General features: G+C 31.3%; 5 protein-coding genes across 8 annotated transcripts; 3 read left to right on the forward strand and 2 right to left on the reverse strand.

Moving 5' to 3' along the window:
* Positions 1-4,571: 4,571 nt before the first annotated feature.
* On the reverse strand, positions 4,572-8,228 carry LOC145192284 (uncharacterized). The gene is made up of 5 exons (XM_080069503.2): positions 7,084-8,228; positions 6,345-6,483; positions 6,134-6,270; positions 5,562-5,954; positions 4,572-5,462 (listed from the first exon to the last, which is right to left on the reverse strand). The coding sequence occupies exons 1-5, from the start codon at positions 7,912-7,914 to the stop codon at positions 4,596-4,598; spliced, it is 2,367 nt and encodes a 788-aa protein (XP_079925629.2). The 5' UTR covers positions 7,915-8,228; the 3' UTR covers positions 4,572-4,595.
* A 2,723-nt stretch (positions 8,229-10,951) lies between these two features.
* On the reverse strand, positions 10,952-14,565 carry LOC149891891 (uncharacterized). 2 transcript variants are annotated; one of them, XM_090079762.1, is made up of 4 exons: positions 13,887-14,565; positions 12,354-13,284; positions 11,467-12,300; positions 10,952-11,124 (listed from the first exon to the last, which is right to left on the reverse strand). In XM_090079762.1, exons 2-3 carry the CDS (start codon positions 13,039-13,041, stop codon positions 12,005-12,007), a joined length of 984 nt encoding a protein of 327 aa, XP_089935888.1. In that variant the 5' UTR covers positions 13,042-13,284; positions 13,887-14,565; the 3' UTR covers positions 10,952-11,124; positions 11,467-12,004. The 2 variants fall into 2 exon arrangements, 1 of the variants encoding a protein (XP_089935888.1); XR_016450095.1 differs by lacking the exon at positions 12,354-13,284 and having other exon boundaries at positions 11,467-11,626.
* Positions 14,566-14,669: 104 nt separating this feature from the next.
* LOC149891892 (uncharacterized) lies at positions 14,670-15,781 on the forward strand. Its single transcript, XM_090079761.1, has 2 exons — positions 14,670-14,901; positions 15,077-15,781. The coding sequence occupies exons 1-2, from the start codon at positions 14,742-14,744 to the stop codon at positions 15,274-15,276; spliced, it is 360 nt and encodes a 119-aa protein (XP_089935887.1). The 5' UTR covers positions 14,670-14,741; the 3' UTR covers positions 15,277-15,781.
* A 3,993-nt stretch (positions 15,782-19,774) lies between these two features.
* LOC145186647 (uncharacterized) lies at positions 19,775-22,047 on the forward strand. Of its 3 annotated transcripts, none has more exons than XM_080062834.2 (7): positions 19,775-19,799; positions 20,079-20,137; positions 20,303-20,392; positions 20,516-20,628; positions 20,728-20,786; positions 20,894-21,033; positions 21,223-22,047. In XM_080062834.2, the coding sequence occupies exons 2-7, from the start codon at positions 20,089-20,091 to the stop codon at positions 21,561-21,563; spliced, it is 792 nt and encodes a 263-aa protein (XP_079918960.2). In that variant the 5' UTR covers positions 19,775-19,799; positions 20,079-20,088; the 3' UTR covers positions 21,564-22,047. The 3 variants fall into 3 exon arrangements, with proteins under 3 accessions (XP_079918960.2, XP_089936108.1, XP_089936109.1); XM_090079982.1 differs by having other exon boundaries at positions 19,777-19,872; XM_090079983.1 differs by lacking the exon at positions 19,775-19,799 and adding an exon at positions 19,834-19,938.
* A 1,517-nt stretch (positions 22,048-23,564) lies between these two features.
* LOC145181499 (uncharacterized) lies at positions 23,565-27,870 on the forward strand. Its single transcript, XM_090079304.1, has 8 exons — positions 23,565-23,727; positions 24,089-24,173; positions 24,295-24,339; positions 24,484-24,588; positions 24,830-24,946; positions 25,576-25,743; positions 25,843-26,160; positions 26,267-27,870. The coding sequence occupies exons 2-8, from the start codon at positions 24,092-24,094 to the stop codon at positions 27,739-27,741; spliced, it is 2,310 nt and encodes a 769-aa protein (XP_089935430.1). The 5' UTR covers positions 23,565-23,727; positions 24,089-24,091; the 3' UTR covers positions 27,742-27,870.
* The last annotated feature ends 28 nt before the right edge of the window (positions 27,871-27,898 follow it).

Here is a 27,898-nt window from a genome sequence, read left to right on the forward strand (position 1 = left end):
AATGAGCTATACAATTAGCATTAATAAGATAAGATAGTTAAAAAAGATAATTTTAAAAAAATTAAGTAATCAATTATATAATCATAAAATAAGTAGTATAAAAGTCTAATTGAGCTAAGATTTAGAACATAAAAATTTTTTTTAAAAAAGTGCAAATTTAATGCTTAAACTGTCCTCCTTTGGCTCGATAGCAAAGAAGAACTCGTCTCTCCATTGATTCGACCAATTTCATGCACATCTCATGTGGCACTTTTAACCGATACTCGTTCAGAAGTTGCTTCAAATGCTCAGTTGATTGAACTTGATGGTTTACTAATTGAGTGTCGATCCATGACCAAATATTTTCTACTTGGTCTATATCTGGTAATCTAGGGCACCAAGGCAACAAATTTATCTTCTTTGTGTTAAACCAGTGTGTTATACTGTGTGCTGTGTGTGCTGGTACCTCGTCTTGCTGGAAGATGTATTGCTTTCTTCTGCCATACAATTGCCCTATCGATGGAATCAAGCGTGTTTCAAGTGTGTTTTTGTAGGTATATTGGTTGATACGGCCATTATACAGCTCACAAATACCAAGGGTTTTGTTGGAAAAACATTCCCATAAGCCTACTGAGCCTCCACCACTCCGCTTACATATCGATTAGAAAAAGATTGGTTGAATATTTGAGCCAGCTTTTTTATTGCTGAGCTTAGGATTTTCTCTACTGGTTCTGAATATACTATTTTTATGGCGGTCACTAAGCTTCGGTGGTCTTTCAGAACGAGGCATGTCAACAATGTTACCTGTCAGCTCCCAGGTTTTCATGGTTTTTCGCACGCAATATTCAGGAACACTCATAAGTTTATTAATTTCAACGTTGTTATGATTTTTTTATTTGACCAGTCCAATAACTTGCCATTTGATGCTGTTTTGGACTTTAATGAGTAAAATCAGTATGTAAACTCACATTATCTCTCAAGTAACGCATGCGTTGAAAAAGTGAGGAGATGGAGAAAAAATAGTGACGAATTTTCAATGCTTGATTTCAGATGTGCCTACATACAAGTACACATTAATCCAGTTTCATGGAAACATCAAATGATAGTCTAAAAAGAGATGAAATACCACCTTACACGTCTCAGGTTTAAATTCTGCACCAAAAATCATGTCTTCAATCTTAGATGAAGTGCTGAGTCTTAATGCAGGTATTTATGAAGCAAATCACTACTAAATCGAAGACATAATCGCTAATTTGAAAAAGACATCATTTGAAAATCCCATAAACCATTTGGCGCGGTATGGATTCATACCAAAAGACCCGAAGGTATGTAGTGTTTCATACCAAAAAAACCGGAGGTATGTAGTGTTGGGTTTACAACTGTTTAGAGACGAAATGAAAGAGCTTTGTTGGAAACGTAGCAATATTATACAGAAGACGTTAAAAACGAGAAAATAACACTACGAAGATTTTTCTCAATATGTAAGCACTTATTAGGGCACTAATCCGTTAGAAACTGGCTTAGAATGGCCTGTTGCTTTACAAAACCTCATAGTCAAGATGAAGTTTGGGATGATTTATATGGGGGTCAAGCACAGTCAAGGTTGGTTAAAATACTGCGTTAATTGGAGTTTAGCAGCCCTGTAAAAGAGATATGGGATACTGAAGGGATTTACAATCGAGCAATATTGTGGTGAAATGCAAGTAGCATGGTAATGGGAGTTGTTATAGAACATGATGATGCGATAACTGAGGATGCAGCCTGGCTACGAAGCATCAAAGATGCTATGCATATTAATATTGCTGAATTAGAAGCTGTACGTGGGATAATCTTAGACGTTAAGTAAACATACATGGATGGCTAAATAGTGTGCTAATCGAAAGTCATAGAGTTCGATCAAATGGACTATTAGAAATGCTCATTAAACAAAGACTTTTACTATTACAAGATTTAGTAAAGGAATACAAAATGAACATCGCGTTAAAGTGGGTTCCGTCCTCTAAAAGCAAAGCTGATGCATTGACAGGAGTCCAAAGACCTGGTTAAATGAACTTTTTCGTAAAGATGTCTAAGAACTATGTGGGTTAAATGTTGCATATGAAATTCGTAAATGTCACTCAGCGCATTATTTTGGCATTAATCGGACGATGTTTACAGTGCAATGAATAGTTCCGCAAGTAATGAGAAAAGATGAAAAATGTGTGTGCTCTTGTTGTTAGTGTAATTCAATTGTTCCAGCACTACTGAGATGGGAACATGGTGTGCTAGATGTTATCGATACATGGTATCGTATTGCTTGTGATGTAACTCACTGTAAAGATCGCCATTCCTAACAATAAATGACTGTGGTCCGAGTTAATTTGAAATTTTTGTGAAAAATGCCTCGCGAAGATATCAAAAATGTATTAACTCAATTGGATTCAGTATTTAGAGAGCATGATCCACCACAAGAACTATTGATGGATATAATTCAACATCAACGATTGGAACGCAAGAAGACTCTACACCTGCTTCTCAAAAATATAAGTACGAATCGGGTCTACCAATTCTAAGGGAAAAGCACTGAAATTTAGGAAATGTCAACACAAGTCGCAAAAAATTACAGGATTTAAGAAAAAGTTTAAGTTCGCCCCGTTGACGCAAAGTGCACTTTAATTCGGAAAATTGGCAATATAACCAATATAACCGCGAAAACAAATATTGAAATTGATGGTGTACCCAAAATAAGTGCGAGACTTGAGGAAGGTTTTTGCATCAGATTTAGATAAACAGAAGAACGTTTCAAGAAAAATTATTATCAGCGAATATAGTAACAATATAGTAACAGGTGAAATGGATGATATAGGTATCTTTACAGTCAGGATGAAGAGATCGAAGGGTCATATGTTAACAGTGATGAAGAAGATAACAGTATAGAAACTATAGATGATGAAGTGTTACTAGTGATCAGACAGTCGGCCAGAGAAAGAATAAATCCAATTTATTTAACCGACAATGTAATTTAAGAACTTTATTTTCTTTTTCTTTTTTTTTTGGAGAGGAAGAGGGGGGAGGGAATGTTGAAATAATTTATTGTTATATTTTATTGCAGTTAAATATTGTTAGTTATTTTATACTACGCCCCAGATAATTCTGAAAATGTACATAAATTGTACAACTACATATAAGGGGTTGAAGAGAAAAAAAGGTAAAGAAATACTATATAACCATAAAGGAAATATAGTCGTCTTGAATACAGTCTTTAAAAAGAATGATTGTTTATAAAATCTTGAAGAAGTTCTAGCACACAAACACGAATTACAAAGCAGGATTGGTTGCAGGTTGAACAGGTTGAATAGGTTGCTGTTCTAGGGAAAAATCTAGGACAAAAACTTTACACTGGTTGTTGTTTTGACCAGAATGAGCTAATCTTGAGATCTTTGTTTGAAAAAACCGAGTAACTAAGTCATCCAGTCATTTTGCAAGAATAATAAGCAAAAATTTAATATCAATAACTTGTTTTATTAAGTTGTAAATTTTGATGTTATTAAGCCTCCAATTGTTGTCATGGTATTTGAAAAAGAAATTTTAGGTGGTTTCATTAGTGAATATAGGCTTTTTTTTTAATATTGCATCGGAATTACCACTGGAAACTTAGTGTTTATTACTGTAGGTGGAAAATCACAGATCTTCCTTTCCATTCACAGTGTGTCGAGAGATCTGTTCTACTTTTCTCTAAGGCTTCTTATTGTGTTTTTGAAAAGGAGGTATATCAAAAATTACAGCTAAAACCCTAAGCAGGAAGCAGAGAGAGTTTTATTTCTAAAAGTTATTACAATAAGACATGATCATATTTTTTGTTAAATTTTTTGCGAATATTCATCTTGTGCTAACTTTATGATAACTAAAATTAAAGTTAAGTAAATCAAAGTGAAAAATAAACTTTTTAGTTGATTTAGTTGGACTCGCACATAAAAATTTTCGCTCGTTTTTTTTCAAATATTTTATTACATATTCCTTAGTATGAACTGAAACCAACAATGCTTCTAACTCATCTAGGAAATGTTATTTTTTTGGGTAAAACTAGGACCTAAACCCACGGTAGTATTTTTATACTACTTCGGTCTGACTTAAAAAAAACACGACAGTTTATGTATGCGCGCTTCATTTCGGTTTTTTCTGTGAGTTCCACTGTATATCAATTTATTCAGTTTTTACAAATACTTTTATTGAGGCACAAGAAAAAACAGGAAACGTCGGATTAAATTAGTGAATTTTTCTAATTTCAATGCTGAAATCGCTCACGAAGGGATTTTTTGTCTCAAAACTTTCAAGTGTCTTTAGGTTGTTTAGAATTAATCTCTCTGATGCGTGCTGATTCTAAAGTATTTCTGCGTGCCACAGAATTACTTTAGAATCTGTCTATTCAATATCGAGTGAATTTAATATAAAAGGTTTGCTTTACGATTGAAGTAAATTATTTACTTTTAAATTTAAGTTTAAATTTAAAATTTAATTAAAACTTGGTCACGAATTTCTATCTTAACAAAAGATTATCTTTCATGCAACATAAGCCGGCCAAATAAATTTCTTTTGAAGACAAAGGAAACTTCTTGAAGAGAAAAGAAATTTTAATCTTAAACAAAATTAAGAGACTTGTCCAGTGCGAGGTTTGGCGCAAACACGTCAAGTGGCGTATAATCGTCGTTCATCCAATTAGTGTACAGGCAACGACTTAACGGATAATTAAACGTTTCAGGGTTGTTGACAGCAGTCGTATATCGGTCGTTTGACTGCCTTTTCAGGGAGCGATTGGTTAAAATCTTATTTTCATTGCGAATCGATTTAAGAAAATTAAAGCTGTTTAAAGTGTAATCTTGTGGTAAATGTTCGTAAAGGGCTTCCGAAGCAACACTACTTCCGATATCTGATTCTTTATCAGTAACAGCTGTTTGATTTTCTAAAATGCGCAGAGTAACAGCTGTTTGGTTTTCTGAATTGCACGAAGTAACAGCTGTTTGATTTTCTGAATTGCACGAAGTAACAGCTGTTTGATTTTCTGAATTGCACGAAGTAACAGCTGTTTGATTTTCTGAATTGCAAGAAGTAACAGCTGTTTGATTTTTTGAAATGCACGAAGTGGTTTTGGAGAATTTAATACCGTTAGTAGGGCATTTATCAAGCCACGTTTGACATATTTCGTTACAGATATTGTTCAGCTGCATAACATTTTCATCAACAAGAGAATAAAGAGGTTTACGTTTAATTAGCGTTTTCTCTACCTCTCTTTCGCTTTGACAGTTAAAATTTTTACAGTTAAAACTTTGATAAAATAAATCCCCTGAGAGTGTTAGTTGAATATATATTAAATCGTCGTTTTTGTAATTTTCTTCCAAACAACAGATACAAGTACCAATTAATGGTTGTTTCATTCTTGTCATAAGCGAATTTTTTGATAACTTCCAATGAGATGTGTATGGCAACCATTCATTGTAACATGAAAGCTAAAACGTAATTATTAAAAAATGCCATCGTTGACTTTAAAAATAAAAAATCTCTTTAATCAATATTAAGTGAATAAACTATTGCTAAAATAGACAAACCTTCCAAGGCTCATTAAGTAATGTCAGAGGACTATTTGCTCGAAAACTCGAATCTCTAATAAGCACATCTTGCTTCCCATTACTGCAGAATTGCATGCAAACATTTTCTGCACTTAGGTAACTAGCTACATTAACTAAAATACTATCGTTGGGAGAAAGAATCTCCCTAGATAGAGCCTGTCCAAAACGAGGAGGAGATTTCATGTAGTGATTTATTTTTAATACAGGAGTTTTGACATAACGCTCATCCAATAATATTACAGATTGATCTGTTGTAACAAAGAATTGATATTTATTGATAGGATTCCAAAGGAGCACAGGTGAAAACTTTTCTGTTCGATTAAGGTATTGACAGGGAACAATGAAAAAGATTTTGCTTGATGGAAATGACGCCTAAGAAATATATTTAAATGATAAGTTTTGTCAATTATCAAGTAGTAATGTGCATTAATATCATCCATGCATTAATAGTTTATACATGAACAAACTATAAAAATATATATATTATGCATGGATGTTTTTTGTTAAAGATTCAAACTTGATTTGATAAATAATCTTTGTAAAAGACATACTCTAAAATCATGCATTCTGACTTCTTCTGGGCTAGTAACAATACATGTCTGACGAAATGACCCAGATATGCAACTGTGCCAATTCATCTCTAACTCTGATGCTAATGGAAACTCACTTACTTTTTTGGTATCAACTCCTATAAATAAAATTGTAATTCTCAGAGTCATTGATCAAGCAAATGGTTTTCAGATCAAGTAATAAAGTTTAAACCTGAGATTAAAGAAACAGAGTTTGGTGTAGTCACAAAGATTTCATCAGGAATAAGAGGATTCACTGCAACACTTTGCACAAGAGTATCAAACTGAAAACGCCGAATCTCTATAAGCTTTTGATTATCAAATAATGATTCCTAAGAAATATAAGTATAAAACTTAACTTAATACATCTATTTTTAAGTATAAAGGATGTTTGAATATAGCTTTCAAGAGTTTTTTATTCCAGGGCCTGTATTATTACAGTAAATATAATTTTAACAGTATTGTTAATATAATTGACTGCATTTACATATTGCATTAATATCATTAATAGTTAAAGATATATACATATATACATATATATATACATATATATATGCATATATTTATATATACATATATATATGCATATATATATATGTGTGTGTGTGTGTATGTGTGCTTGTATACACACACACACACACACACACACACACACACACACACACACACACACACACACACACACACACACACACACGCACGCACACACAAACACACACACACATATATAATGACACAAAGTTTTTTAGTTAGCGTTGCTTTTATATTGGCCTAGAACTAGAAGAACAATAAGACTCTAAAGTTTGACATTATCCACTGAAAGAGCAATCAGGCTTTTAAAAGTTTACATCAGATTTTCTCAAAATGATAAACATAGAGTCTTACTAGTTTTCTAATGTGGTTTTACATACATACTTACATATTTTACTTACTAGGGTAAATTGGACGAATTGGTAATTACCACGAATAAACAAAAAGTTCTGTTCAACAAGGATTTCTTTTATTTCAAAGCTCATTTCAACTTCAAGCACAGTATTCAGATTTACATATTTAAATTCTGAAATTTCTTTATATTTACTATCAAGATTCTTATGAACAGCAATGCTAACTGAAAGCATGCTGAAATCTAAACCTTTAGGGGAAAATATATAAACTCTTTCAGAACAACTCCAACTTGCAATGCAGTTTTTTAAATTAAAGTTATCATTTAGAGTATCATACTCCTGAAGCATGCTATGTTCCAGAAGCTCAATTAACAAATGTTCTGGTATGTCATAAACTTCTGGAATAAAATCTGAAAAAGATTTAACAGATTTTGAAGAAGCAATTACTTTACTATATCCTACTACTAGTGGAAAAATATGATTTTCATTATCAAGTGCATCAGCTTTATCAAAATTTCGTAGACTTTCATACACATACTTTTGATAATTGTCTTGGAACCACTTAACTTGTTTACTTGCTTGAGGCTTAAGCTTCCACTTGGCCATACCGTCTTTATATATTTTTTTGAAGCTTACTAAGTCTTCATTGCATAAAGTGTTTATTATACAACTTGGTTCCGTAACAGGTATAGCAGGGTGGAATAATGTATACTGTAAATTACAATTTAACGTTTTCCTGGACTTTAAATTTAAATCATTTTCAACAAGACTAATATCAGCTATTGGGTTCGAATATAAGTCCATTGTAAACATTGAACTGCCATGAACTGGTAGACCATAGAAATTCAAATCCACTGGTTTTTCATTATCTAACTCCATAGTTAGTTAAAATGTTTCCTATATTATATTGAAAAACTTTACATAACCTTTAACTTTTATATGTAATTAAGTTGTTTGCAAGGTTTTACAGGAGCAGGTTTTGGTCTGGCTTGGGTAAGTCGTTAGTTATAAGTTTCGTTGCTTGTTGTGCCGGTGCACAATAAGTCAGAAATGTGAATAAAACGGCAAAAATTATACGACCTTCAAATAGGTGATACATTAATACCAGTTTTTTGGGGTCAGAAAGTTTAAATTTGTCATTGCAAATCTCAGTGTGATTTACGCGCGTGTCAGTGTCATTTACGCGTGCAAATAATAATTCAAATAAAAAATTTGGATTCTTCGACCCCAAATACCATGTAATAGAATAGTAGGTGTTTTTTAAATAAATTTTACGTGTACCTAGAGCGCGTACTGCACACGTGTATGCATGTTAGAGTCTTTTACGCGCTCAAAGAGAAATTTGAATAAAAAAAATTGGGGTTAAAAACAAAACTTAAAACTAAAACTTAAAGCTGTTTATATTCATTTCTAGTCAACTCTTTCGTTTCTCTTTGATATCGGAGATGTAGCCTACATTGTAGGAGTCTAAAACAATGTGTATAACAGGGCTTCTTATTGAATCATAGTGTTTTCTTTATGATGGTTAATTTAGATGGAACAATAGCTGTCTGAAAAAGACTTTGCTCATTAACTTAGGCCTCGCCAATGTTTGCATCATTATATTTTTGTTTATAAACACTTTGACTGGAGGTACCATCAAATCCCTCGTTAAAATAAAGTACATCTCAAACTTTCCCCCACTTTCAGCGAATACTTTCATAGAGTCTTGGGATTTAGTAAAAGTTAGTATCCTTGTCAGAGTATGATTGAGCGTACTTTGTAGAGGAGTTGAAGCAGATGTTTCTCTCACATCCACACCCTATGGATAACATTTCTTTCTTTCATTCTTTATTTCATGAAGTGAAGAATAAATATCTGCATTCTGTATTACGGATGAATTTCTGAAAATTTTTAAGCTCAAGTCATCTTTTATTAGAAAACTAACCTTTTAGATAAATATTTTTCAGCTAATTAAAGTTAAATAACGTGATAAGTCTTAGGAAAAGATGTAAAAATTGGTAAATCTTTAAAAATTAACCAAAAAGCAATTAATTTTAGTCTTCTGGTGGTATTAGTTAAATTATAACTCAATTTATTAGTTTCTAGCAAATTTTGTTTTGGGGAAGGAGGAGGGGTTCGCCAGTTTTTTTTTTATTTGACTCACTAACCGGTGGTTGAAGCGGCTTTTTTGTTTAAATTACACATTTTTTAGTTATAGTATTGGGCCCTGTTCCAATCATTTACATTTAAGAAAAACATGCCTGATTTTCTCACATTTTTAAATATTTTTGCATATTTTGATTTTTTAGATTTTTTGAATATTTAGATTTTTCTTTACTAATTGCTTTTTGTCTCCTATTTGAACTGAATTTTTCAAGAAAATAAAAGATTATCCAAAGGCTCCCTTCATTAAGTAATACACGAGTTTTTCCTGAAACTCGAAAATGTTTGCAGAGATAACTGGGGTGGACAAAACTTGATAAAGTGGTTTTAAATAACCTCTTTATCAAATTTTTCTAAAGTTTATCTTAACTAGTTTATCAAGTTTAGAGGCTTTAACAGGTTGACCACGAAAAGTTTGTAAGTGACTTAAAAAAAAAAGAAAAAAAAAGTAAGACTTTCTATTTACATGTGCATGACAAGCATGTATATACACTCACACAAATGTTTCAATAAAAATCTACTAGATTGAAGAACAAGAGGTCGGTCACATGATAAGCATTTGAACTTAATTTGTCTATAAAAAGATTCTTTTTTTTAGCATTAAAAAAAAATCGATGATTCTACTTTAAAGTAATAAAAAGTAATAAATAGTAATAAATTTGAATTTAATTTAATTTTCTTTTTTTAATTTTCAAATATCAAATTTTAAATTAATTTTATAAAAATTTGAGGGGGGGTTGGATCTTAACCATTCTTCCATTTGGATCATCATTATAAAAATGGTTTTGTAAGGTTAGTTAACTTTGGCAACTATATAAAAACAGCGGATTAGTTTTTTTATCTTGATAAAATAGTTAAAATTCATTTGAGCATTTACACTATGTTTAATCTTTAACACAATACAAATTATAATCGTTAAAAACAATTTTAACTATCGCGTTTAATTATTTCGCGCTATGATCGCATTCTAGACAAATGTGTAGCACTTCGATAAATCTGATAAACTTTATTTAATTTCGTTTAACATTTACTATATTTTCTTTTAAAAATTTTGGCTTCAATGACACCAAAGTTACATTTGTGGGCTTTGTAATTGGAAATTTGTATTAACTGTTTTAAGTTAAAAGCTATTTACTAATCTACTTCTTTTCTAACAACTCACATGGTTGTCAGAGGGGTCAGATAGGCAATCATACACCTTACTTTTTCCTTATGGTACAGATAACAACCATTATTAGTATTTATAGAATTCTGTAATAATATTAAACTAAAGAAATGATTTTGTGTTCTGCTGTAAACCCAATAAAATATTCTAAAATATTCTACTGATTCATCTCTAACTATTAATTTTTATATAACAAGAAATAGAAAATTTCCGTTCCTTAAGGTGAAAAAAAACTTTTCCAGATCAAGGATATCAAAAGTTCACATAAAAAAAACTCTCACCCAGCCAGCCAAACAAGTCGGGACCCGCACGGGTTCCACGTTAATTAAAGTATGGGTCCCGCACGGGAATCCCAGTCGGGACCCACAAGGTTTTGTCCAGGGGGCCTGCACGGGAACCGCAAGGGATTAATTTTGGAAGGGGCCCGCATGGGAACTGCTTGGAATGTGACCCATAGAGACCGTTTGTTAAGCTTAACTTGTGCATCTTGGGACCAATCTACGACCTGTATGACCACACGCATGAGTATCACCGCATGGCAATCCTCAAATGTATTTGAAACTTAGTAAACCTCGCATACTTTATACTTTAATTAATAGTTGAATATATATTGAATTCTAACTATATTTCTGATAATAAAGAATCTGAAGATGTTGCAGATACTTTTTTTTTTCGGCTGTCTTGGCCACGGTCTCGGGCGTTAGCGAACCACCTGCGCAATTCGCCTTCGATCTCCTTTTGGGTTGCATTAGTCGTTAATGCATTTCTTTTAACTGCACCTAAACGCACAAAAGAAGAATTACATATATATATATATATATATATATATATATATATATATATATATATATATATATATATATATATATATATATATATATATATATATATATATATATATATATATATAAACACACACACGCACACACACGTTTTGATTTGACCGTTTAGATTAAGTGCTGAAAATTTCCATACCGCAGTTGCTGGTATGAAATTTTTTTAATAAAGTTTGTGTATTAATACACAAACTTTATTAAAAAAATTTCACAAGACAAAACTCACAGAAAAAACATTTTTTAAATTACACGTCTCAAGATTATTATATGAATAGCATAACATACCACAGACAACTTCAAATATTTCCAGTTTGGAAAAACAAACTTTTCCAGATTGCCCAGAAAGATTACACAGTCTTCCAAGGTTATTAGAGAGAATGAATTTCATCATTCTTTTAATGGCATCATTTAATGAGCCTCCACCAATATTGGATACAATACAAGTCTGAAAAAAGTATCAAGTTAAATTAAATTAGTAAATGATTGAATTATGTATGTACTCTTTTACAGCCAATTACATTTGCTAATGTAACATTTTTCGAAGACTTTGAGGTAACACATATGATTAGGCTTTTAAGTATAGATGAAGTAGTGGTAGAGCATCCACCTTGTAAATACAAGGTTTGCGGTTCAATCCCACCACTCTCCACCTCAGGAAGAACCACACTCATTTTGTTTCTCCATGCAGCAATTTTGTGACAAGGCTTGTGTGTCAAAATTAAGAGTTGAGAGACTGTTAATAAAAAATTAGTGGCCCCCATAACTACAGTGGCCCTTCAGCCTAGATTTACAAACTCCTCATTAAAATTGGGGGTTTGTTACACTATTTGCCACGCTGCATGCATCTCTTACATGAGTTATAAGCAGAGTGAGGCCTAATACATTTAATAAAAGCCCTTGCTGGTGCATCACATATTACAACATCAATCTTCACTATGTAAGTTTTACCATTAAATAGAAAACCATGTTGTTTTAAACTCTTCATTTCTGAAACAAAATCATTCAGATAATCATCAAGAGGTGTAGGTTTTTTCGTACTACTGTAAATTGCAATGGGAAAAGGTCCACTTAATGGACACTCTTTCAGTGAACCAAGAATTGGCCAAAGTGAAACTGAATATTGGCCAAAAAATTAAAATTGGCCAAAAACTAAAAATTGGCCAAAGTGAAATTGCTATTAAACAGTGGTATACCATCAATATTAATATGAATATGCAAAAGGTCAACTATAGAATCAGGCTGATTTAATTTTAAAATATTAAGCAACCAATACTGCACCCCAAAGTAATAATATTCTCCACCAGCAATATACTTAATATCTACAGTTCGCTGAGTGCTTAAAAGAGTTCTTGAGTCATTAGAAAGATTGGAGTGTAATGGACTCAATATGTGCAATAAACTTTTTAAAGCTGAGTGTGATACACGGTAAGTTATTGCCCAATCTCGCAACTTATTTTTTAGTGTACAGTCATTGCAGTTATAATTATCGTTGACATCATCACTTTTTTTCTTTTCATCAACTTCATCAGTTTTCCAATCGTCCCTACTATAATCAAAATCAACATCAGATTTATTATCAATACTATCAGAAAACTTTTCTGAAAACTCGCTTTGAGAATTTAACCTATCAAAAATAGTTATAGATTCATTTTGCTTTTCATGAACATTTGCATTCTGATCAATTTTCTTTCTTGATTTACTAAAATTTATATCATCCACAGTTCTATCTAACATGGAAATACTAGCACAATTCTCATTTTTCATACATAGCTCTGTAAGTATTATTGAAACCTTTGAATTAATTCTTCTTCGTTTTGTTCTATCTGAACACAACTTGAAATCATCATTAGATGTTGCCATTATAAAGTTTAAATTAACTTAATATTTTCTGATTAGAACTGCTGTTAAAAAAAATAGAGCATAAATAAAAAACAAAAGAACACCCCACAATTCTTTTAAAAACAAAAGTATTTAAAACACACTATGCTATCAAAATACATACAGGAATTGAAAGATTAAGAAATTAATGATTTTATATTGAACTGGTCTATTCTTAAAACAGCACCTGCATATAATGATATTTCCAAAAGATGTATACTATGCCTGAAAGAAAATATTGATACAAGCAAATCCAAGAATTTTTATTAAATAAAAAATTGGAATTAATATCTAATTATAGACAAAAAAATTAAGTTTTTTTTGAAAAACAATAAAAACAAAAAAACCTATAAAATAATAACAGTCCCATTAAAAATATAAAAATACAGAAACTAACACTTCTAAAGAATTTATTATGTAATGGCTTACAATAGTGTCAACATATTCCAAATGTTTGACAAATTACAGTAATTGAGACATTAATGACATGTCTTAACTACTATTTATTTATATATATATATATATATATATATATATATATATATATATATATATATATATATATATATATATATATATATATATACATATATACATAAATATATATATATATATATATATATATATATATATATATATATATATATATATATATATATATATATATATATATATATATATATATATATATATAGAGAGAGAGAGAGAGAGAGAGAGAGAGAGAGAGAGAGAGAGAGACAGAGAGAGAGAGAGAGAGAGAGAGAGAGAGAGAGATAGAGAGAGAGAGAGAGAGAAAGAGAAATGATATATACATTTCTGTTTCATACCTGAACTGATCAAACATTATTCATTTGTTGCATCAGATATTCTGTTGCATGTTTCATTAGATGATTATGGTTATCTGATGACACATACAACAGATTATAATCAGATATATTTGGTGAAACACGAATGTTCGATTACAAATTGTAAACATCTTTTATCAGATTATCTGACAGATTCTAAAAAGAATTTAATTCGTATACAATGATTATTATAGTGAGTACATAATTTATACAAAAATAGTAAGTATTATAAAAAATTTCCTATATAAATAAATCTATATATAAGTACACAAACTAAATTCACAACATTTAAAATTGCTTTCAGTCGCTAATAATTGTTTAAGAAAAATGAAATGAAGTTGTTGTTTATTTGCGTCATAATGCATTATCGTTTGGGATATCAACACGGGACCCGCATTGAAACCCACATAAAAACCTCACTGAACCCAGGCTGGGCAACCCACACCAGCCCAGACAAATACGGCGCGGGACCCGAGTGTTGTGGTTTGCTGGGCATCTGATTCTTCGTCTGTTTCTTTGTATGTTTTTTCGTCTGTTTCTTTGTCCGTTTCTTCGTCGGTGTAAAAGAAATCCGTCACAAATTATAACTTCTTTGATATTTTTTAATGGTACAAATATTAAGTGAAAAATTAAATTCAAACATATTTAAATATTAATGTAAATAAATTTTAAATTTTAAAATCATTTAAAATTAATCAAATTGCATTTACCTTTCTAACGTTCCCAAGCTTCTAAATATCGTTTCCAAGGAGTTTTTTTAAATGAGATACTTTGAAAATCAGATTTAAACTTAAAGACGTGAAGTTGGAATACACATAAAACAACATTCTTGTTAAAATGATGATGACGAAGACAATAACTTTATTGATTGTTTTCCTTACACTTTTTGGGTTTACAAAATCAGGGATAACATTTTTTGAAGATATTCAAACAGCACCTTTGCCATCTATCAAAGCATCAGCTGTCGTTTATATCCCCGGTAGAAGAGTAGAAGAATGTATGTTAACTTTTTTTTTTTTTTTTTTTCAAGGAAAGAGTATAAAAAAGGAAATCACTGATAAAGATTTCAAACAATTTTAATATTTTTTATGAGGTATTTTTGTATTAAAAGTTTAAAAGTTAAGCTATTAATGAATGAGTAAATAAATAAATTTATTTGAATTTCATTCTAGCAGGAAACTTGGAAACGATTTTTGATATATCCAATTCTGACGATTGCATAAAATCTTGCTTGCAGACAAAGTTATGTCACTCTGTTAGTTTTAACTTACTTGCTATGATGTGCATTTTATCTTCACACGATGCCAGCAGTAGAACAAATCTAGAAGAAAAATTTGTGCAAGATGCAGGCTTTCAAACGTTCGCTCTTTAAATAAACTCAATACAAGAGACAAATGTTTTACAAAATGATTCTCGTTTTTCTTCAGAAGTTTTATCTTGGGATTTCATTGGATCTCTATGGAACTCTTTGGATTTCTTTGGATCTCTTTGAAAATAATCTAAAATAAGATCAAATAACTTCTGTTAACATTTATTGCTGCTTTATTATCACGATTTAAAAATATATTTCAAAAATTGTAATTATTAAAATTTGATTTTTTACTGATTGTCATTTTATTTTTATTAAGTTCTTCATGATTTTTTCAGTTTTGTGAAATTTTTTCTGTCGTTACTCATTACAAAGTTACACTTATAATTCTGATTTTATGTGTTCGCATATTTGTGCTGTTTTAACATGCGTATCAAAACTTTTTTTTGACTTCAGATTTATTTCCTTTATTGCACGTTATAACTTTGTAGAACATGGCAAATATAACTGTCATTCTACTCTAGAGCAACGGTTAAGACGTATAAAAAGAATAACGCACTTTGCTGCATTTTTCTATTTTTTCCTTTTGAAACATCTACATACGTCAATGTGTTAAACAGCATCGCTTAGGCTTTGTGTTTTTCAAATTGATTACTCACATTTTGAATGAATTTGAACAAGGACTTTCAGCTTCAAATTCGTTTTTTTGTAAAATTCCTAATATTTCATTAAAATGAAAAAGAATGTCTTTCCAAAACATTCTAAAAAAAAAGGTTTTTAGATTTTCTTGGGTTTGAGCATTATTTATAATTTTTCTTGTTTGATCAAATATTTTAGGGTTTTTTTTTTTTTTTTTTGTCTATTCGTAACAGACATGCAAACATCCATAGCTTGACCATCATTTCCAAACAATACACAGCCCGTACATCAAGTTGCAAACAGCTGCTAGATAAATTCTTTTCCCTTGTTTTCGTTTTTTCTTTACTTATCAAACAACTATCATTTTGCTTCAATGGTTTTATTTTCTTTATATACACAAAAAGACAATCGTCTTGGCCACTCTTGATTTATAAATTTACCATCTGAAATTTACATATAAAATATCGTCTGGATATATTCCTTTTTTTTTTTTTTGTCATTAAGTTCTTTTGCAGAATCCTTGAAAAAACCCAGCCCGGTAGGGTTTTTTGAGCTCAATTAGGTGTTATTGAGCTCATTCGAATTTTTTTTTAAATTAAATTTATTTTTTTCACTAAATTTGTCGACAGATGCAGAGTGAGTCAAAACCAAAAAAATCTAGCAAATCACTTTTTACAAGATCTTAGGATTGTCATTCCTAAGATTTTGTAAAAAGTGATCCAAAGTGTTTTTTCATTTGTTTAATCATGAGCTTGGTTGAAAGACTAACAGATTCCACAAGACTCCATGTTAATTTTAAGATTTCCTTATTGATAGGTATATATGAAAGTAGAACAAAAAGAATCAGTTGCCCGAACTTTCCTCAACTCAATATACAACCTTTAAAAAAAGTCGAATGTAAAATTTCGTATTACAGTCGAATGACAAATTACCTCTGCAATTCTAATTTCACACTAAATTAGCATTGCAGAGGTAATTTGTCATAACTTAAAAACCAACATTCAAAAACTCATACTCAATAAATCATGCTAATTCTCAAACCTCAAAAATAAAAATTGGCATGATTTTGGCCCCTAAAATTGTCAAACATTTAATAATAAGTTAATAATAAGCTTAAGTTTTCTTAAACTGTTTTTTGCTGAAATATTTTCAGCAGCTGAAATCTCTGTAGAAAACCATTCAAGAAAACTTAAAAAACGTGTTTTTTGATGAAACGTGTTTTTTATGAGGCAAACAATTGCAGCTGTTTGAAGGGAAACCATGTCCTAGAACAAAAGGTTGTGAAATATTTCAAGTTCATACGAATTCTATATGAATCTCAAAGAAATTCTGTAAGACTTCTATAGAATCCAGAAAGTCTAGATTTCTATAGGATTTTTTTACCCTTTGACCTATGTCCTGAAATGAATTTATTTAGGTACTAATAGTTCGTTTTTGAAATAAGTTTTCCGTTTTTAAAGTTTTCTATTGACATTAAGTATTCTGGTAATAGTTCAAACTTGGGTATTTAAACTTAGACCAAAAAGTACAAGATCTAGAAAAGTAAAAAGTACTGAAAATGTTAAAGTTCATCACTTCTGGATGAAGAACCAGATCTTCTTAGATCTTATGCTTCCTTTGCTAAAAATATAATTCACAAACTTGAGCAACTGATAAAGCAGCATTAACTCTTATGCTTTGTGTTCCATTGATAGTTTAATGATTTCATTCCAATTAATTCATATCTTAAAAAATAAGAAGATTCAGATTGGACGTCACTTTCCCATTGGGATTCTGTTTGGCATTAACAAAAGCACAACAACTCACCTGATCAATGGTAGCTGGTTAAAAAGGTTCAAGAAGCAGAGATTTTGAGTTAAAAAATCCTTTTAATATAGGAAGCCTTTAAAATTGACACTTAAAATGATGAATGAGTTTTTATACAACATATTGGAGCCAAATTGAGTTACTGAATCAAAAAGCAATTAGTCCATAGCGAATCAAAAGGATGCTAACTTTCTTAATCTAAATGGAAATTGCTTTTTTACTTTAGTCAATACAAAATGGCTGACATTATCAGAGTTTGACAGCCGTCGGAGAAAAAGCTAATTAGCAACCTTTTAAAGGTACAGCGAAAAAGAGGTACAACGAAAAAAAGAAAAAAACAAAACAAGAAAAACAAAGGTTTTTACTTTATAATTTTAGCTTTATTGTAAATTTGAAATGTTTTAGTTAAAAAAAAATGATATATTTTTTAGCTGAAACATTTGTGCTGCTTATCTCTCGATTCAAAGAATGCTATAAACAACTAAATAAAAGTTAACTGTTTTGTACTTAGTTCTTACAGTCTAAAGCAGTCAAATCACGGTCTATCCTATTTTTCGGTTAGCAATTAACAAATTGACGTTTTATTTTCGTTATCTTTACTATTATTAGCTTGTTATCTTTTGTTGTTAGTTTTAGTTTTCAGCCTACATAATCAACTTAGTGAACTGTTACTAAGACTATTCTATTACCAGAATAGATAGATTTAGTAGGTTTGGGCTGTTATTTGCAATCCTTTTTCTTTTCTTTTCTTTTTTTTTTTTTTGCAAATAATGATTAAGAGTAGAAGGAATGTAAATCTTATCATTGGATAAGCAGAGTATGGATAATAGAATTTCATTATCTTTTAATCATTAAAAGTCCTTTTTTGCTGATTTTTTTTTTTCTTTCTTTTCTCAAATAGATGTTTATTTATGTTTGCATTATTATTTTTGTTTATTATAGATATTAAAATATCCTTTTTGCATTATTATGTCAGGCCTTCGAGATACCAGTGGCAATACAAGTTTAAATCAAAATAAAATATTCCAAGTTTTTGTTATAACTTATGCAACTACAAAAATCCAAAAAAGCCAGCATGTAAATTCCATAAAAACGAGGAATCATTTTAGTTATGAAATTAAATAACTCATGAAAGAAGAAAATAGGCTAATGGTGAATGTTTTGTAAAAGCACTTTTCTGAAATACTTGCAAATCTTTAAAACCAGAGTCCAAAATGTTACAAAATATTTTAATGAGCATGGTGAACCAAGGATAGAAAGAAGAGCTAGAGATAAGAGTGTTAATTTTAGAGACAAATGCAATACTGTAAATGACTTCCAGGCAGAGAGACTCATAGCAAAAATAAACCTAGAAAACTATATTTACCATCTGAGCTTAAAAACCTCAAAAGAGTTTGGAAAATTTATGCTAAAAAAACATACAAAAAGACCCTTTGAAATATAGTTGATTTAAACGTGTTCATTTCACAATGGTTAAAAAATTTATCATTTTCTGCATAAGTATTTTAATTTAACTGTATGGTTTAATTTTGATAAACGCAATAAAATTGTTGCGTAAATGTCGAAAAGATTTCTCAAGTTTTGTTTTGGACTATTTGCAAAGAGCCTCCTTAAATTAGACCAATAGAAATTTTAATCATTATTACTAAATAAAAAGTATCAGGTATGCCTTTGTGATTATGAGCGTATGCGTGTCTACTTACACATACGTACACACTTTACATAAATTAATAACTTTCAATATCCATTTTTATTTATGTGTTTTGTGTATGTAAGAAGAAGAGCGCTCGTGTTTCGTGGAGGAGAGAGAAAGAGGCTCATTTATCAAGAGGCTAAAGTACTATAGCAGTTGATAAAATAGTTTTTGTGTATGTAAAAAAATAATCTTATTTTGATTGTTTTTTAATTGATTTTTTAGACGTAATCACGTTTTTGAAAACAATCTTATAGAATAACACCAACAGACCAAACAAAACAATTATGAGCGTCTTCTAACTAATTTAAAACATCTTTTTACAATCATTGTGGGGCATATCTAACCTAGGAAGTATACGCCTGATTGGTTTTCTATTGATTGGTTATACGTAATGCCAGGGTTGGGTGAACACGAATGAAAACAGCAATTTACCGAATTTTGTCAGGTAATTCGGCATATTGAACTCTTATTTTTCATCATTTTAGTTAAATTTATGCTAAATAATTTACTTTGAAAGGGTGAGATTTTTATTAATGCAAGAGATAATACAATAAATAAACATAGTTTTGCATAAAAAAAATTAAGTAATCAATTAATTTCATTAGGCACTGTTTTTTTATACTTTGAAATTTTTCAATTTATAAAAGTATTTGTACGAAAAAACATTAAAGCTTTTCGCTCTTTTAAAAAAATAGTCTCATGTTTGTGTGGGACTCTGTTCTAGGCTTTGCAAAATGAAGATAGCCCTAGCGGCGGGATTGCTGTTACTTGCGGTAAACTCAGGTAAGTCCTAAAATCAGGTAAGCCCTTAAAACCTTTTAATGGATTTTAGACAATTTGGCGGCAAGAAATTTTTTATTCGTATTTTTGTCTGAGTTAAGTTAAAAGGCTTTCCTAAGGTCTGCGGATTAAAGCTTTATATATTTGGAGAAATTCTTGATATTTTAGTTTATTCAAAGACTACTCCAGTACCAACAAAAAGAGGAACAACTCATCCAACCACTAAACCAACAAAAGCACCCACATGTCCAAAACAAGGTTGGGTTTTCTTGAATTAGGGTTTAGTGGACTAAAAGTAATTTCAAAAATTATTACCACCCTTTTTTTTAAACTCCCTGTAAAAATGGAGAAAAATATTCTGGACAATGTATATTTTATTAGGCAAAGATTTTTACGTCCAAATCAAAGTTTTGGGACAAGGTGACTGGTCATATGAGATGACCAGGGTAGAGACACCTGGATTTCAAGACATGAGGGAGAAACTTTATGATTGCGTAAGTATTTCTGAGTTGTAGAAAAAAAAAATGAATTGAACAACGCCTCTGTTTTGTTAGACAATATGCTAAAGTTTGCTTTTGTCGTTTGGTTTTTAGGCGTTGCAAACATATGCTGATTATGATTTTTATCAAGATATGATCCTTCTTAGCTTGGAGTAAGTTAAAATCATAAAAAAAACAATTACCTCTTAGAATCGCGAGGCAAACTATATTTCTGCTGCTGAGTTGAAGTTCTAACTCTTGATTTTTTTTCTTTGTTAAGTAACTCTACCGGTGGTTTTTTGGCATCGTTTGCTATTCGTTTTACTAAAGAAGGCGATGGTCATTTGAACCGACTTACCCAAGCAATTCAGGCAGGAAAGTTTTGCGACGTTGAAGTTGCTCCCAAGTTTATCCAATGCGGTTAGTATTTCATTGTCCACGCCCATAAATCAACTTTTATGCATTTTTATGGTTTAATACTAAATGTTGTTGTTTGTTTGTCAAAGAAAACCAAGTTTAAACCTTGTTTAAGTAAAGCTTTACAAAGAGTCATGTTAATTTTAATTTTCGAAACTCATATATTACTTTTATAATTTACAAATATTTAAGCTGAACTTGACCAGACTATGCTTTATCCAATGGCTAATTGTCCTGCACCATGCGGAGGAGATTTAAACTGCTGGCCAACTTGTGATGCTTCTTGCTGCGGGTCTCAAGAACAAACAATATACATACCTGTTGCTCCCGCACCTCCACCGCCGCCGCCACCACCACCACCACCACCACCACCTCCACTACCCATGTTATCTATGTGTGCCGCCGGTTGTCCAGAAACATGCGCTCCTTCTTGTTCTCCAACTTGTTGTTTCGTTCAAAAAAGATGGATCGACAAACAAAAGGCAAAGTTCCAAGCAAAGCAACAACGATACATTTCACCAAGACAGAAATAGTTTATAACGCACAGTTTTAAATGAGGTTATTTCAATATCTAAAGCTATGAAAGACAAGTTGCAAAAAGCTGAACATTCAATATTCCTTTCATAGCGGAAGATTTTAAAATATGTAAAATATGCCATCATATTTTGTATATCTGGCAAACTTTTGTGTGAGTGTAGCTACATATGCCACCCTATTGTTTTTAATATAAGAGAAGTAATGAATTTTTCAACGAAAAATTGCGAAGTGTCAGTTAAGATCGACAAGTAAATTAAACGTTTGAACATGTGAACTTAGTTTGCATTTTCTAAAAATTTTTTAAAAATATATTCTAAAATCAAAAAAAAGGGCCACATAGTGTTTGCCAATTACCGGTTGGATATTAAAAATAATCAAACTATATAAAAATTAACTGTATTCTCTTATATTAATATTTTTGTATGAAGAACGTGTTGTAATACTTTGTATATGAAAAATAGCACCTTTATTTTCTGCTAAGCTGTATGGTTTTTAAGAAGAAAATATATAAATTGGACTAAATTAAAACTTAATCAAACTCAATCAAACTTTTTTTTGCCAACGCATCGAAAAATATTCTTTAACGAACCAAAAAATCTAAAATCGACAGTTTCAAAAAGTCTAAAATCTAAAAGGGATTCAAAGATTGACAATTCTGTTCTAATAAATGAGTTTTTAATACGAATCAAAAAATCTTAAAACTGTTTCTTAAACTTTTCATACTCTCTCCAAATTCGGATTCCTTTTGTAATGTTTGCGATAATTGTATGATTTCGTTTAGCTTAATGCGACATTTAATTCTGGTTTTATTTAGTTTTATTTAGTTTTATTTAGTTTTATTTAGTTTTATTTAGTTTTATTTAGTTTTATTTAGCTTTATTTAGTTTTATTTAGTTTTATTTAGTTTTATTTAGTTTTATTTAGTTTTATTTAGTTTTATTTAGTTTTATTTAGTTTTATTTAGTTTTTTTTAGTTTTATTTAGTTTTATTTAGTTTTTTTTAGTTTTATTTTGTTTTATTTAGAAAGTTAGTTGGTTTAAGCCTCATTTTATCAAAATTAGCTTGTAATAGGCCTCACTTAATTTTTATTCAAAAGTTTTTGTCTAACTCTTGTGTACATACCTCCTTGTGTCTACCGAGTGTAATTTGAACTGTGAAAAGAATGAGATACGCTCCTAAGAGAAATCCACAATTTATAGGCATTAAATTTGAAGTCTCTTGAAGTCCGCACAGCTTGATAGCTTATTTCTTGATGAATTAAATTTAAATGTGATTTTTAAGTTTAAAATTTATAAAGTGTCCTGTTCAAAACTAAGTTCAGAAATATTCTTCGAGTTTGTTTATTGAGGAAGATAAACTGGAAACCAGTTCGTATTTTGATGATTTTTGAAATTGCGTGTTAGCCTAAGCGTCTGAAAGCATTTACCAAAAAAGCTTTACTCAATTTGTTAATTCTTATTCTGTGCGAACTTTTTTGCGTGATTTCAAACCCTTAACGAGCTCTCCCTCCCCTAAATTGATCGTGGAGTAAACTTGACTCAGATAATAAAAATACTGTTCAAGGCGGCAATAGCTCAGTTATAGATCTTTTTGTAAACAACAAATTACAATTAAAAAGCTCATATGAGAAATGTGGTGGTCGTTTTCTCTTGCAGTAATTTTTATTTTACTTTTTGTACAACTTTGTTAACAAATCTCGTTACCAATCTCCATGTTATGTTACAGTGTATATAGGCTCAAATTAGTAATTAGTTTTAAATAACGAATAACAAAGGAATTTGACCCATAAAATTTTCAAGAATTAAAGAATTGAAAAAAGTAAAAATGAAATTATAAACTTCGCCGGTCTAAATAAAGCGCTTCTTCCGCTTTTTGAAATGAATGCGCTCCATAAGTGAAAAGAGGTGAAAAAAATGTAGAATTTATTGAGATTTTTTCAAGCATGAAAAGCAAACTTAAACATGTTCGAATAAATTAATTACTTCGCTTGAGTGAGTTTGCATCGATTTGACGGGTTGCAATTTCCACCAGGAGGTGAATTCAGCGCGAAACTAACGAAATTTGTTTAATTTCAGCCAAATAAGTTCATTTAATCGTAAAATGTACTAAATTTTAGGGATCTTGTTCACGTGTAATTAATTTTAGGGATCTCATTAAGGGTAAGTTTAAATTATGTTTTAGCGTGCTTAACATATGCTTTAAAATTCATAAATTTCATACGGGGCCGCGCTGTTTTCTAAACTTTCTGTTTGCGTTTTAAGTTAGCTTAATAACGTTGAGCGCACCTTTCGTTTATTTAATTTTCAAATTGTTTCATTTTTAATCTCGTTCCCATGCAATTAACGTAAACGTTCAGTTATTGAAAAAAATTTTTATGAACAAAAAAATATTCTAAAAAAATTTTCAGAGAACTGAATTCTTATCAGTTTAATTTTTGAAATCCTTTTTATGAATCCCAATGATTTAAGATTAACGCGACGGATTAATATGCTATTCATACATGACGGGTTTTAATAATAGGTGATGAAGAAAAAATGGTTAGTGGTCTTCGGGCTGATACTAATAGCTTCAGCTACAGCGTATGCCAGAAAGTTAGGGCAGAAATGTAAGTCACACCACTTTTTAAGTAAAATAATGAAAAAACACAATGAGTAAAATGATAAAGTTGCTGCTATTTCAACGATATCTTTTTTTGTTTTAAGTATTTGTTTTCGATCTTTTTATAGTACACAACGAAGAAAAAAGGTCCGTACTTGACAACGGAGAAAAAAGTTCGTTTTTTTATTATTGCTATTAAATCCTTAAAGGAATTAAAAGTTTATACAAATAGTTTTCTATAAAGAATTTTTTGGCAAGGATATTGTATTCATTTTATATTTATTTTTTTTTCTTCAGTACTATTTGTATTAATTTAGGAGCTTGGGTATGTCACCCTGGTTGTCAGAGTTACTGTCTACCTTCTTGCAAAGCAAGTTGCTGCAAACCAGGCGCTCCAGATTACCACCCAGATATGATCCCAGGTGAGCATTTCTTTATGTTCTCATTTGTAGATTATTCATTTGTTTTGATGATTGAAAAAACTATTAAAATTTTTTAACCCAAACAAGACAAACAAATGAACCTTCTTTTAAGGAAATTTAAAAATCCTAAGGCAATAAAAGTATATATATATATATATATATATATATATATATATATATATATATATATATATATATATATATATAAGTATTTGTGAAGATGATTTACAATCATGTTTAGCAATCGAATCTTATCAAAAAAAAGTTGCGGAACAAGCAAAGAAACAGTCAATTAATCAATCACCTTTTGCATGTGGTCAGTACTGTTCCCCGTCGTGTGCGCCAAGTTGCAGCGTAGGTACTGACATTATAGATGATTTTTTATTAAGGCATTTGTTTTAAAAGTAATGTTTGAATTATATCATAAATTATTTTGCATTAAATTTCTTGAATCTAATTCGAATATGTTTAAGAGATTAAATCACTCTTTAAAACATTGAAGTGATTTTGAAAAGGTTTGATAGGATACCAGTAGTTTTGTTAAATAATCAATTGAATTATCTTAAACAAAAGTTAACTTTTGAAGTTAAATCCAAACTTTAAATGCTTGAATTAGGATTCCCCAACAAAAAATCCCGGGGGTAAAAAATTCTTTAGCAGAAGAAAAAAGTAAAATCAGGCGAAAATCATTTAACTGCATGCCTCCTCCCTATTTAACAAAGAATGAGAGAACGTATCGAACCTTTAAAATTATCTATTGTTTAGCATTTTTTTCTTTATTGATTTAAATCATAACTTTAGTTTCTGGTTTAATTTACTTTATTAATATAAAATGAGTTTTGTAAAATATTTTTGATATTCTAACAGTTTTACTCCTAGGAGATTTGAGTCCTAAATAAATGGATAAAAATTGTAAATACCAATGTTTTTTAAAAGCCATAATTTTTATTAACAACTTTATTTATTTAATGAAGTTCTAAAACTTAGAATGTTGTAGAGGAATGTATTCTGCACCCCCACCCCCACCACCACCACCACCACCACCACCACCACCTCCACAACTTCAGTCTCAAGTTATTGGGCCTTTTGAAGCTTTAGTACAAATGCCTTGTGGTGACAGTTGTGCAGCTCAGTGTGCACCTTCGTGTAGTCATGGTAATAAAAAAAGTTTTAATACTTAATACAAAAAAACAGTTAATTCTTTAAAGTTTCTAATTTTTGTAGTTTTTTTAAGATTAAAGTTTTTTTTTTAAGCTTGCTGTTTGGGAACTGACATTCAGATTGATCCTTCGCAGTATATTGAAATGATGGCAACTCAATTGCAACAACAAGATCAATCTCATTCGGCTGCTATACCTGCGCCTCCTTCACCACTACCACCACCACCACCACCATCCCCGCTTCCTAAACGACCTAAACTTCCACAAGTACAAAAAAAAGTACAAAATCTTAAATTGAAAAAAAATTTAAAGTGTGATCCTAGTTGTGAAAAGCTATGTTTACCGTCTTGTGACTTTATGTGTTGCATCCCAAAATACTTGCGAAATACAAAGTTTGCACATTTAAAAGAAGGTGAGTTTTTGTTTTAATTCTTCATACTGATATTATTTTTCCTTTCTATAAAATGACGTTGTGCATCATTCCACTTTGAAGATAAAAGGAAATATTGATCTTTTAGGGTATGCTTCATCAAGCATTGCATCGACTTCAAGTCCATTGGCTCAAAATCCATACTTACCACAAACATGCAATAGCCAGTGTAGTCAATCCTGCTATCCTTCCTGCAGTGAGGATTGTTGCTCCGCTAATAACAATCAGCAGCAGTTGTCAGCGCCACCACCAGGTGTCTCTCAACAATCATTTGATAACACTATGTCACAATTACCAAGTTCTTGCTCTCTTGGATGTTCAAGTGCATGCGCTCCATCATGTACCCCACAATGTTGCTTCCCTGGAGTCGTTAAGCCACCTAAAATGATTCATATTAATGTGCCTCCTATGCACATCACATTACCTACTTGCTTTAATTTTCCTGATTGTCAGCCATCATGTGCACCTCTATGTTCCCCTGCTTGTTGCACTGCAACAGCCCCTATTTCTGCACCTCAAATCTCATACCCAATGCCTCCCCCTGCATATCCTGCATCATCATGCCCTGTTCAATGCTCTCAACAGTGCACCCCTTACTGCCCCAGTTTTTGTTGTAGGACCTTTCCTCCGTTTTATCCTCAATTGCCAGCTCCTCCTCCTCCGCCCCCTCCTCCCCCTCCCCCTCCCCCTCCTCCTCCTCCTCCACCTCCTCCTCCTCCTATGTTTCTTGTACCACCTTCTCCACCAATTCCTTTTCCACCCCCAGGATGTGTATTCCCTTGTTCTCCACAATGCGCGCCAAGTTGTAGCGCTAGTTGCTGTAATGCACCTTTTACTTCAGCTCCTTTATTAAGAATGATTGATACACCTGCTGTGCCAATGACAACGCCTTCGTCTTTTGGATGCAATCCAAGTTGTGCAAACATATGTGGACCATCATGTAGTCCATCTTGCTGCCGAGTAGGATCTGCACCTTCACCAATGCAAGTAATTGATATGCCTGTAATGCATTTTACTATGCCGGAATCTGATGTTCCACAAACTCCAATGGCTGAAACAACTTCTTCGCTAACTCCTCCGGTACCTAAATTTCCTCTTATAATGCCTGCTTCAGGATGCCCTGGTGCATGTTCGGATGCCTGCGCACCAGCTTGCAATCCTGGATGCTGCTCATTAAAACCAAATGTTGGTACAACACCACTTGTGATACCCATTCCTGATGAAATAAAATGCCCGCCACCTTGTCCAGCTTCTTGCGCAAATTCTTGTACCGCGGCATGTTGTTCATCATCTACTCCATTACTTGGAGAAAAAACCGAAATATATGACAAAACATGTCCTAGTGGGTGCTCTTCCTATTGTGCCCCAGCGTGTACTCAAGAGTGCTGCGACTCCACATCAGAAATGGATGCAGTAGAAAAAGAAATAGATAAAAATGAAGGTTTGTGTGGGGAATCCAACTGTAATCAGCAGAAAAAAGGTGTTGGGAACTGGGATAAAAAATCGAAGTCTGTAAAACCTGTTTTGGATGATAAACGAAGCATTATTCCGAGAAGATACTAATCATGAAATCAATTAGTTCTTAAACAAAATGTGGATGAAGGAATTCTGTTTCAAATTAATAGCAAAAGTCTATATTTAAAGTAAAAATTATCTGAGATTTGAAGATGAAGAGTTTAAAAGATTATTCAGCTAATTGATAACTAAGATTAATTAGCTC

The sequence above is a fragment of the Hydra viridissima genome, unplaced genomic scaffold, assembly GCF_058129835.1.
Source record: "Hydra viridissima isolate aposymbiotic clone 2 unplaced genomic scaffold, HvirCarnegie_v1 scaffold_2, whole genome shotgun sequence".
Lineage (NCBI taxonomy): Eukaryota > Metazoa > Cnidaria > Hydrozoa > Anthoathecata > Hydridae > Hydra > Hydra viridissima.